We start from the raw sequence: 12,905 nt of genomic DNA on the forward strand, positions 1-12,905 counted from the left end.
TTGTTCTGTGTCTTTACACAACACACACATTTGCATTGTTTTCAACTTTTCATCATCCAATTACAGTTAGTTCCACTTTGTTTTGTATAGCTATATTCTAATTGTCTTCTGATGATATTATTTCAACCAAGTGTATGGAACAATTTTCACCCTTCTTTTTAATCATTTCTTCATTATATCAATGCCCACACACGGGTTAGGATTCGTGACAATCTTACCTGCCCTCCATTTTTTCTTATTTAATTATTGAAGTAATATTTGTCAATTAGTAATATTTGTCAAATAAAGATTTTCTTTATTTCTTAAAGGCATCAAAAAATAAAAATATTTAAGTATACGTAAATGGCCTGCTGTTACTTTTTCCTTGATTAATATATTATTAGTGACTGGAATTCAATTAGTCTCGTAACAGTTCTTTGGATTTTCATTAGGTTGTAATAATGTGTATCTATATTGATCTGTTGATGGATGAAATAAGCAGAAAGAATTTTGCGGTGAATCTTATTAAGTATGCATCTCAAAAAGCAGGAAGGTAAAAATAAATAAAAATTGTCAAAAAAAATTTGTTTCTTTATTTATTAAAATGATAAGGAGGTAACTAAGCCAAGGCATGGTGGTAATTTACTAAAAAGGCAATGGCTTGATTGTGATTAATTAGAAACGTAAGGTCGGTCACATAGTAAATATTGCCCTTCACACGCCTTTAGCATCATCACCATAGAAGGATGAAAGTAGTATTTTTTCTGCGGGTAACTGCATAGAATAATTTGTCAAATAATTAAGAGGAAATTAACTTTATGCATTTTAACAGCCGGTTTGTAAGGGATTATAGGATGTCCCCGATTTGTAAGGGATTATATTTCATGCTGTAATTGTGTGATGCAAATACAATTCTCAGCTATCCTATTTAAATTAATAGTTGAGATTATTTTAGTGTATGAGTAATTTATACTGTTCGGTTGTAAACTACCAGTTGAGATTTATTACTACGTGAATATTAGACAATACACAATTGTGGTGGGTTTGTAACAAGGGTCTACTCATCATATTTTTTCCATACCCATGTAAGGTTCTTGCTACTGTCCATTATTGATAGAGCTGGGGATGCGGCCTAGCCCGCCCCGTTTAACTCGTCCCGCATAAGTTTGCATATTAAATGGGGCGAACAAGCACATCAATAAATGTAGACGAGTTATGATATGTAGGCCCGAGTCCGGTCCACGTAAGCACGTGGGTTAAACGGTTAATCCATAGATTATTACAAAAAAAAAAGAATCACTTGTCAAAAAATAAACTAATAACAAAACTATAGTATTTTTTTTGACCGTAACAAAACTATAGTATTAATAATTGTATATTATAATATATAAATTGTAAGTAACAAATAAAAATAAATAAAGTTTTTGACATTTTTATTTTATCTATTATCTCTATGCACAAATGATATTTAATAAGAATTTTAATAGTTTTGTTCAAAATATTAAAAAGAACTTTAATAGTTCAAACCAATATTAAGAGTACAACCAATAAGAGTGTGTTGTTTGTTTTTTTTTTATAATTAGGGTTTAGATTAAGTTTTTTTTTTTTTTTTTTTTTTAAAAAAATGTTGGATCTGGACATGAACCAATGTTATAATTTATAAGTGATAAAATTTGTAATTATATATATAGGGGAACTTTCAAATGAGAGAAATTTTAAAATGAGAGGGTATAATATTAGCCATCAAATTAAATATATGGTTGAGATTAAATTTTAATATTAAACAACCACTCTCACCTGAACCTCTTTTCTTTTTCTCATTTTGACTTCTTCCATTCTTCAGCGAGGAACGGCTTGCCTCTTCCGATTCTTCGGTGGCGAAGAACTCGCCTCTTTATTCCTTGAATCTTCACACTCCGAACTCCAAACCATATAGATCCATCTTCCTCTCTTTTTTCGCTATCTTCGCCAATTTTCCCAACAATCTCTGGTCAATCCGGTGGATGAGCGACCATAGATAATCATGGTCACAAATGATAGGGTTGTTAAACAAGTTTTTTTCTATTGTTTTTGTAATTAATTTCTGGAGTGTTCATTTTAATTGATGTTTGGAGTCGGAGAGGAAAACAGAAACCATTCGTGATTCGTGTTTTAGCGAGGGAAGAGAGAGAAATGTGTTTGATTTCTGATCGACTAAATCAAGTCTCATGTGAATCACTAACTTTGAGATCTAATCACAACCATGTATTTAATCTAATGATTAACATTTAACCCTCTCATTTTAAAATCTCTCTCATTTGAAAGTTCCCATATATATATATATATATATATATATATATATATATATATATAGGGTATTGCTACAAGACACCCATGAAGGTGTTTGTTAGCATCAAACATCCATACTAAAAGACAAAAAAACTCAAAGTAAAAGTGGATAGGTGTATTTTAGCATCAAACACCCATAGTAAAAGACAAAAAAACTAATTTTCCCACCTATACAATCTTTTTCTCATTTTCCCACCTATACGAAAATCTCTCAATTTTTTTACTCAATCATTTTTTTTTAACATCAAATTTTATTAACAAACCTCAAGCCATGAAATAAGTCATGCCAAGGGAGGTGGATAAAAGTTAATACAAGAGAGCTACAAAAACTAGCCCAAAAAGCTATCAACCAAAACTACAAAACAGCAAAGGTCAATAAAGAAAACACAACAAAACATAATTGCAGAAACAAAGGAAAAACCAACAAAAGTCGAAACCCCCATCACAGCTACAAACCAAAAAATCGCACCAAATTATCTATTTTCATTTTATATTGTTAGAGATCCAGCAGCGATGAGACGAAAGGAAAAGAAAGGAACTTTTCTGGGTTGTGGGTTGTTTTGATTTTTTTTTTAAACAGTTTTGATTTATTTTATAAAATTTAATAAGGGAATGAAATAATGAGAAGCGCATGTGGCAAAATTTGGTAAATCAGATTAATCGGACGGATGAAACTGATCCAAAGACAGCCATTTTTTCCCGCAAAAATATCAAGTAGCGGCAAATGAAAAAGATAATTTTACTTTTACTTTGAGTTTTTTTTGTCTTTTAGTAGGGGTGTTTGATGCTAACAAACACCTTCATGGGTGTCTTGTAGCAATACCCATATATATATAAAGACGGGTCACGGGCCAACCCGCGAACCCGTGTGATTTAACCCGTGATTTTAACGGTCCAACCCACACAAACAAAAATATAAACAGATAAAAAAAAATTATCTTAAATCCGTGCGGACTACAGGTTAAACAGGTCAACCCACACACCTTGACCCGTATACCCAACTCTAATTATTGACATAGGCCACATTGTAACTCATTTATTTATTTATAATTAAGGGATATCTATCATTCAACTATGATGGAGTAACTTTACATAATTAAAACAGCAAAACACTCGAGTGTTTTTTTCTGAAAAATATATATAATGTTACGATCATACTCTTAAGCGTGTGTTTGGTTCTGCGGCGGAGAGAATTGATTTTGGCAGAATTGATTCTGTAAAATTGATTCTGGCCAAAATTGATTTTAAGCTGAAGTGGTTTATGTTTGGATATATTCATGAAAAAGTGAGTTGAACAAAAAATTTGAGTGTAAAAATCAATTCTAGAATCAGAAGCTACGATTTCTAGCTTCAAGTAGAATCAATTCTGGAGGCAGAATCAATTCTACTTTTGAGAAACCAAACAAGTCAAAATCAATTCTACACATCCAGAATCAATTCTGGATGCTCCAGAATTGAAACCAAACATATCCTAAATCTAACTCAAAAAATCAAAGCCATGATGATGTTCTAAGATTGGAGGACATGACCCACATACGCCGTTCAATCATGTAACTTTAAGGTCAAAGCAATTATAAAGAATTTTTGAAGAAATAAATTTGGAACCATAAAGTGTCTATGTCTTGTAGTGTAGTCTTGTTTTTGGTTTTCATTGGGTTGGTGTATATATTTGTGTATGGCCTAGATAAGCATGATTATCAATTTAACTAACAAAGAATAGACTATAAAAATAGAAATAATTGAAGATTTAGATGTAATATAGTTTTTAAAAAATCAAGTAGGATAAGTGGATTTTCCATATGTATGAGATGTGTCTCTTCAAACTCACCTTGATTTTAATTTCATTTTTGACAGTTTTTTTAAATGGAGAATGGAAAATTTTATTAATAGAAGCGGCACTAATAACCATTATACAATTATCTCCAAAAAAATTTAAACTCGGCAGTTGAAATTACAAGTCTAAGTTCTTATCACTGAACTAGCACTTCAAAAGTGTCCATTTTTCACATCATGAACATGTTAGTAGTATAACTTTTCAAATTTATCATAAGTTATTGGTGAAAAGTTATTTAAACTACCCAGTAGTATAACTATATTTATCATTAGTTTGGAAAAATTTAAACTCGGCAGTTGAAATTACAAGTCTAAGTTCTTATCCCTGAACTAGCACTTCAAGTGTGCATTTTTCACATCATGAACATGTTAGTAGTATAACTTTGTGAAAAGTTCTCATTGAAGGAAGATTTGAATTTTTGACCACCACTCATCTCTGTTGATTGTTTCTTCTATTTGATCGATTCTCTCGTGATGATTGTTCTGTTTGATTGATTCTCTCTATTGTTTCTTCTGTTTGATTGGTTCCTCTCTCTATTGGTTTGATTGTTTCACTCTATTGGATTCTGATTGATTGCATTTCTCCCTCTATTGTTTCTTCTAATTGATTGCATTGCACTTCTCTGTCAATTCTTCTGTTTAATTGCTTCTCTCTGATGATTTCTTCTGTCTGGTCTTCTCATTGATGATGTTTTTGTCTGAATTCTGTCTGATTGCTTCTCTCTGCTGATTTTCTTATGTCTGATTGCTTCTCCTTGTTGATTTCTTTTGCTTGATTGCTTCTCTCTTGATGATTTCTCTTCTGTTGTATTGCTCCTCTCTGTCTGTTCTTCAATTTTGGTTGCTTCTCTTTCTATTGACTGATTCTCCTGTTTGGTGGTTTGGTTCTTCTTTATTCTGGTTTGAATTAGTTTGTATGATTTGGTTCATATTGGATTGGAACAATTTGGTTTGGTAAAATTTGGATTTGTTCGATTAGTTAGCTTTGACTGAATTGGATGAATTGGATGTTAGATTTATTTGATTTGATTCTCATTTATCTGAAGGTTCCTCTCTTTTGGTTGCTATTTGTGGCTTTTGGTTGCTATTTGTGGCTCTTGGTTAATTTTGTAACAAGTTTAAAGCTTAGTAAGCTTTGGCTTGAGGGATAGTATTAAGATAAGACGTTTTTGTTTTATATTATTGAAAATGTTTTTCGTTTGTTGTTTGACAAACTCTCGATGCTTCCTATTATCTCATCGTGAGTTTAAGGGGAGATGTTAGATAATATAATTATTATTAGTTAGCAGTAAGGGTAGTTTAGACTTTTTTACTTCCCTATTTCCCTAGTATATATTCTTATTGTAAGACTATGCATTTAAGCTATTGTTATTCTAATGAAACCCTAGCCGTCTCTTTATTATTCTCTTAGTTTGTATCTCCGATTCTAACATTTTTGACAGTAAACTAATGAACTTCCATAATCACCCAACTGATATGTGATTAGATATGCGACAATTGAAGCATAATAGAGTTGATTAATGTTGGATTTGCCTTTAAATTGATGGAAGGAAGCAGAAAATTGTTTCTTCCCTGCTAGTAGCGCATGATGCGCCATTCCTTGAGCATGAGGCGCAGGTGGAGCAGTGGTTACTGCCTTCTGCGCATGGTGCGCCGTTTTCCTGCGCATGGTGTGCAAAACACAGCACAAATACTGTGTGTTGTTTTGTTCAGCCGCCAGGAAGAGAGAGAAAATGTTTTTCAAGGGTTTTTCCAACCAACATCAATCTAGGGTCAAAAGGGGATCCTCTTGGGTATACTCTAGGGTTGGGATAATCATTGTAACACCGGGAAATACTTATCGATTGAATGTCTTGGTCACGGGGAGAGATTCGGGAAAAGGGTAGAATTTAGGAAAACTCTAAATTCTTGCAACTCTTGTATTGAATCTTTGTAATCAAGTTTATTCTATTGATAGTGGAACGGAGAGCTCTCTCTCTCCCAGATTAGGTCATTATTGGACCGAACTGGGTAAACAATTATTCGTGTGTTTTATCGCTTTTTGGTAGTTTAGCTTTTGTTGATTTATTGCTCATTCATTTAGTTTTGGTTGTTTAATCGTTTGCTCCACGCACTAAGTATTATTGGTGTGGTTTTCGGTTCGAATTCACAACAATTAATGATACTTTTTTGTCTTATACATTTTTTCATAAAATATAAACAGTTTATTCATCCAAATTTGGATTAATATTCTATGTACAAAAATAGGAGCAGCATTGACCATATGAATTAAAAGAGTTTAACTTAGGAACAACATATCAATAGGATATTTTGGACATTAATTTTTTATTTTTTTATTTTTTTTTTGTAGTTGAAACGAAGTGTTGAAAGATGGCTCAAATTTTGGATATGGCATCAAAATCATCATACCATGTTTTTCTGTTCTTGTTTTATCATGAGTTGATTCATCAAATTGATGAAATATTGAGTATATATAATGCTTTCTAAATACTCCCTCCATGATAATATATAAACAAAAATCACATTTTTAGGTTCATTGCATAATTAATGTATCTGACCTATAATATAGACCAGATATATCGAATATGCAATGAACCTAAAAAGATGATTTTTTCTTATATATTGCAATGAACCTTCTTTGAATGGTGCTTCAATGAATTTATAGTCCATTAAAAATGAGTCAAAGATATTTCCCAATAATGTCACTCTATTATATTTTTTTGGGTAAAATTTAATTTTAATCCAACGAGTTTTTAAGTTGAATCATTGAAAAAAATATTTCACAATGACTAAGTACTTGCATACATACATGCAAGCATCATCTTTAACATCATACTATGCGTTATTATACTTTATCGGTCTGTGCGGAGTGTGTATGAGTGTTGTAAACTCTGAGATATCGGTTTCAATTCCTACTAATTAAAAACAAATCATCAATGTCATAACAAGATGAAGTTCTTGTTCTTGATTATAAAGAATGCACAAAAAAAGAATTGCATAATAGGAATGGCAAGAAATCATTAACAAAAAAGGATTAATAAGCACAAGAAAAACAAACACATTCTATAATGAAAATTAGCAATTACACAAAAGTACCTATTACTTCCATTTTACACCTTACAACCCCAACTCTACTAACCAAAGTTAGTGATATGATCAATCCATTAAGTAGTTAACAATTTGGATATTTTTAGGCAAACATGAACCCATAAACCCACTATCCCATTTTCTATCCTCTTTACCACCCCCACAAAGTGTAAAAACTATACCATTTTTACCCCCACCATTAACCCTCTCTAAACTTGTTTGAAAAATGTCTTTTAGCCATTTCTCAAACATGTTGTTAGTAAAAGAACCAATCCCCCCAACACCAATTTCCTCTATCACCTTATCTTGTACACTAAATTTTACTTTCCCAAAAACCTCCTCAAATGACTCTTTTACCCTTGACATAAACATCTTTGTCATTTCCTTCTTCTTAGCTTGACTTTGACTCAACTCAAACAAATTCTCAATTGAGTCAAATGACCCATTTGAAATCAAATGCTCTCCTACTATTTCTCTTGTCAAATCACTTGAAATTGGACTATTTTGTCCCTCATCATCTTCATCATTTTCTTCTTCATCAACTTTCATGTTCAAGTCAAGAGTGTTATTCAAGCTTAATTGTCTTGAAAATGAAAATTCTCTCTTTTTCTTCCCTTCATTTTCTTCAATCCTAGGATTTTTCATCTTGCTAAAAAATTCAAATTCAGCCCTTCTTTTATTACCTAAACAAGGTGATTTTGATGATGATGACAACACCAAAGTTGATTTATTTTCACTTTCACTAATCTTCAAAACCAACTTCATCACTGAATCCTTCTTCTGATCTTCATTGACCATATTGCCTCCATTGGTCAATATGAATATTTTTTGGCCTAAAATTCCAATCTTTGCAACCCCAAATTCATCTTCAAGCATTTTCCTTAAAAGGGTATCGCCAAAATCAACATTTTCAACCAAAAAAACAAACTTTTCATTGTTTTTCAATGGACCAATAACCATTTCAGAAAAGGGTGTTTCTGAATTTTCCCTCTTCATCATATCCAAGTGAAGTAACACATCAACTGATCCAAAAACTGATTCTGCAATTGCAAGTGCCAATCTTTTTTTCCCAACAGTATCATTCCCTTGCAAAAACAACCAAGTTGCACTTTCCTTTGATGATTTTGATGAATCAACCAAAGCTTCTGCTATTGAACAAACTGTTTCATATTGCCATGGAACATTCTCTTGCAACACTTTACAAATATGTTCTCTTTGCATTGTTAAATTTTCAACCTTTTTTTGATCTAAATCATTGAATGTTGAATATCCAAGAGCAAGAGTTGTCTTTACAACATCATTAAGAGAATCCACATTTGTTGTTGTTTGGTTTTTTTGTGTTTTTTCATCATTGAAATTGAACTCAATGGTGGATGATTGTTGGCGCCGGAATCGGGGTATAGTGTTTGAGCTATAAGCTGGTTTGGTTATAGAATCAGCAAAAGATATTGAACTTGATGAGTCTTGCAAGATACTAGTAACTTGGTTTGGCCAATAAGGATATGATGAATTATAAGGGTAGATCTTTGCATTTGAATTATAAAGGTTGTTCCATTGGTTTTGAGGTTGTTTATTTTGGTGGATACATTGGCACAATCTGTTCCACTTTTTCTTCAATTGGGTTAACTCATCCTGAAAAAAAAAAAACATTGAATTGTTCATAAGCCACTACTAGTAACAAATTGAATTTTAATTTGGTACGCTTAAAATATGACATGGCATGAATAGACCTAAATTGGATGGTTTCGTGTATGATAAACATTCATCTGATTTTGATCTAATGACTAAGAACTATAGACTATGATAATTGTGTGGCTTCTCAATTGGGCAGAATTCGTATACAAAGAAATGTGTGTTTATATCGTAGCATAAAATGTGCGACACATTAATTGATCTAGACCAGTCGAGTAGATGATTCAACGTGAACTGACCGATTTTAAATCAATGACCGAAATTAATTACTGCGTGGATATTTTAATGCATAGAATATGGATCCATGTGACAATAGAAATTATGTCATGATAATTAAGTCTTGTTTTTTATGAGACAAATCTACTTTCTTGTACAAGATGGGAAACAAGCTAAAATTTTGCTACCTTCTGATGAGCTTCTGTGCTATGAGACTGAAGCCATGAAGGCAAAAGATTCTTGTGACTTGGTTTGATCAATTGAGCTTCTTTTTCATAATTGGTGGCACATTCTTCACAACAATTAAGCTTATCATGTTCCTCCTTGTTACTAAAGAGCTTTGATTCCAACATAGAAGGGTTTTGAGAGATGCTCATTTTTGAATCAATCACACTGCAAATTTAGTAACAAACTTCAATTAGATCCAACATAATAAAGTACCACCCTGACACTCAACACGACAATGACACCGATACGTTAAAACTAATAATAATAAAATGTAATATAGACGCATGTGTGGCCCATTAGCTCAGTTGGTTAGAGCGTTGTGCTAATAACGCGAAGGTCGCAGGTTTGAGACCTGCATGGGCCAATGATTAATATTTTTGATTAAAAAAAACACGTGTGTCACATGTCGATACCAAATACGTGAATTTGTAATGTGTAATGACCTTTTTTTGACTTTGATTTGTCCCGAAATAAATGACCTATACAATTTCCAAAGTCATTTTTTTTTCAATTTTACCCTTTATGTGAGCCCTGTTTATGTGTGACATCCTTAACCAATTTAATCATTACTACTAGTAATGAAAAAGGTAAGGATAATTTAGTAATTATACAACTTTATCTTCTTTATTTATGCATCTTTCTTAAAGTATGTGAAATGAACAAACAAGTCATTTAAAATGGGAATATTTGAGAAACTAAATGAAACATTGGAAATAGAACCAAAAATATTTGTAAAAATATAGTATAAATAGATGCATGTTTCTACTTTATGATTTTGCTTTTGGTAAAGTATAGTACCTTGTACAAAACATCATGTGAATCCGTAATGTCTAAAGAGGTTTTGTTAATATACTGACAAAACAAAGTGAAGCAGAAAGGCACTGCTTCACGTCTAACCTTACCTTACCAACCCAACTTTGCTTTTCACAGTGCCTTCTGCCATTCTTCAGATTACCGTACATACTTAGCAACATATTGCAAAACAAATTAACCTTTCACATAAAGAAACAACTATCATGCTTCATTAACTTTTTTATCTTCATATTTTTTCTTTTCATCTACTTGTTTTGTTTGTTTGCATATTTTGGAAATAATCATAAAGTAATTAGTTAATTTATTTTTTTTTAACAAGAAAGTAATTAGTTAATTGAACTTAATAACCAAGATGATTGAGTAACTAGTCATTTTATGATCTTTAATTGGACTTGGATCTTGTTCAGTCACGCGTTTTTGAATATTCGACCTTGATCGAACGGTATATGATAAAGGTATATTTTAAACCGTCTGATCAAAATCGGATAGTCAGAAGTGTGTGACTGCACATGATATGGATTCTCTTTAATGTTTCGAAATTATAAAGAATCTTTTGGCGTATGTTTGGATGTGAGACATGTTTGTGAAAACCATGACAACACCAAGCTCCGTTTTGTAACTTCTGGAAATCATGACAACTTCGCCTCAGTAAAATCACACATACACGGTGAAAGAAAAATGAAGCTAATTCAAACATAGTCTTAGTATAACTTTAAATATTCTCATGACCAAATGATATAAAATATTGTACGTTAATATAGTACTTAAATATATCAAAATTATAAAAATATCCTCACGTATATTTTGTGTTAGTAATTTCATAAATCAAACTAACTAACGAAAGATATCATAATCAAACTAACGAACAAAAGACTTACACCGAGATCATACCGACTAACAAAAGACGTGTTTGTAATTTTGATACATGCATAAACTAGATTGCTAAGGACTCACATGCTTCAAAAGATGATTAAGCTAATAAGAGAAGAAGTAATTAACAATTACCTTGAAGAATGAAGACTTAAACCAAGTCCACCAGATGATGGAACAGGAACAGCTTGAAGACACCATAGATTCTCAAAACTTGGTACCCTCATTTGACACCTCATATAACTTTGATAACTAGCTGTTGCAACAAGCCAAATCTTACCATTATTAATCTCTTCACCACAAAACAACTTTCCAATCTCATCAACCAAATAATCAACATGATTATAACAACTTTCATCACCATAATCATCATTAATCCACTTCAAATCACCAACATAAAAAACAGCTCCAACACCTAATGCAACATAATCACTAATCTTCCTTTTCAACACTCTTATAACATTCATTTCAACTTCTTCCTTTTTCATATACTTGATAGAAACAGAACCAAGATTAAACTTAACAAAATGAGTTTTTTTTAACTCATTAGGAACTTCATCTCTTTCAAATTTTTCCATTAACTCATTAACTAGTCCTTCAGTTAATGAAACTGTATCACTAACTATCACAATGTTTCTCTTCTTCTTCCTCATAAGAACATCAAAAACAAGCTTAACATCTTCTTTACAAGATTGTAAAGGAAAATGATTATACACTTGTGTTGGTTTAGAAAACAAAACAGAACCATAACCATAATTACCATAACCATAAGAACTCAGAAAATGGCTATTATTATGATTTGTGAAAGTTGAAGAGTGATGATTTTCATGTTCTAAGTTGTTTTTAACAGAAGTACTTGAAAAACCAGCTTCTCTCATAACTCTACTAACAGAAGGGTCATCAAGAATGGACAAAATAAGCTGATCAAGTTCAACTTTTACACTTAAAAGTGGTTGTTGATTTTGTTGCTGATTTTGCTCAATACACCCCCTTCTTTGATGAGCTTGAGCTCTTTTAAGAGCAGCAATAAGCGCATTCGAAAGCGAAGGAACAAAAACATGTTGTTGGTGTTGGATGATAGTAGTTGGAAGTCTATTAAGAGCAACATTGAAACAAAGTTCAAGAGCTCTACATTGAAGAGGATATTGATTTTGTTGTTGAGATTTAAGACATGCTTTTTTAAGAGAAGAAGCATTTAAACTCAACAAAGTTGTAGCAACATGAAGAGGTGTGATTTGTGCATGATTTCTTCTACGTGCTAAGCTCAAAGAATGCTTCAAGATTGAAGCAGACTCGGCTGTTAGTGTCTCTTGTAATGTATAAATTCCTGAGCGCATCACAATTTACTATCCCCACCCCCACTCCACCCCCCTTTTCAAACTTGTTTTTTTTTTACTACAACACTTTTTTTTTGTTCTCTTATGCTTTTTTACCTCTCTCCACCACCACACCCCCTTGTGTTTTTTTTTTCCTAAGGTGAAGTTTGAAACTACTATGTTGGTTGGTGTTTGAAAGAAGAAAAGGGTTTGAAAGAGTGAAGAGAGAATGAGAAGAGTTTTTTTGGGAGAGAAAGGAAGTGAAATGAAGTTATGATTTATAAATACAAGACTAGGACTCAAACCTCTTCTTTATACTTCTTTGTAGGTCATTATATTTTTTATTTTTATTTTTTATTTTTATTTTACCTTTTACTTTTTGCTTAATTCTCTTTTGGTTTTAGTTTAAAGAAGTTAGCTTTTTCTTAACTTTTTATTTCCACTTTCATTACTCTTACTCTCTCTAATTAAGCTTTGTAAATGGAAGTGGAGAGGTTTGTGTGAACATAATACCTTATGGACCAAACTATTAGAGCATAGATA

At 32.0% G+C, this 12,905-nt stretch overlaps 1 protein-coding gene and 1 non-coding gene across 2 annotated transcripts; one reads left to right on the forward strand and one right to left on the reverse strand.

The window, feature by feature from the left end:
- Positions 1–7,157: 7,157 nt before the first annotated feature.
- Positions 7,158–12,650, reverse strand: LOC123885463 (protein SMAX1-LIKE 4-like). The gene is made up of 3 exons (XM_045934748.1): positions 11,182–12,650; positions 9,324–9,528; positions 7,158–8,859 (listed from the first exon to the last, which is right to left on the reverse strand). The coding sequence occupies exons 1-3, from the start codon at positions 12,381–12,383 to the stop codon at positions 7,297–7,299; spliced, it is 2,970 nt and encodes a 989-aa protein (XP_045790704.1). The 5' UTR covers positions 12,384–12,650; the 3' UTR covers positions 7,158–7,296.
- TRNAI-AAU lies at positions 9,654–9,727 on the forward strand. Its single transcript has one exon. It is a non-coding gene; the product is annotated as a tRNA-Ile (tRNA).
- Positions 12,651–12,905: the final 255 nt, after the last annotated feature.

This window comes from Trifolium pratense, linkage group LG5, assembly GCF_020283565.1.
Source record: "Trifolium pratense cultivar HEN17-A07 linkage group LG5, ARS_RC_1.1, whole genome shotgun sequence".
NCBI lineage: Eukaryota > Viridiplantae > Streptophyta > Magnoliopsida > Fabales > Fabaceae > Trifolium > Trifolium pratense.

Excerpts from the sequence above, each read along its gene's own strand:
- LOC123885463 (XM_045934748.1), bottom strand. The coding sequence starts at position 12,383 with ATGCGCTCAGGAATTTATACATTACAAGAGACACTAACAGCCGAGTCT. Across the intron at positions 9,529-11,181 it reads TTAAGTCTTCATTCTTCAAG|TGTGATTGATTCAAAAATGA; the intron begins GTAATTGTTAAT and ends CTAAATTTGCAG. Across the intron at positions 8,860-9,323 it reads GCACAGAAGCTCATCAGAAG|GATGAGTTAACCCAATTGAA; the intron begins GTAGCAAAATTT and ends TTTTTTTTTCAG.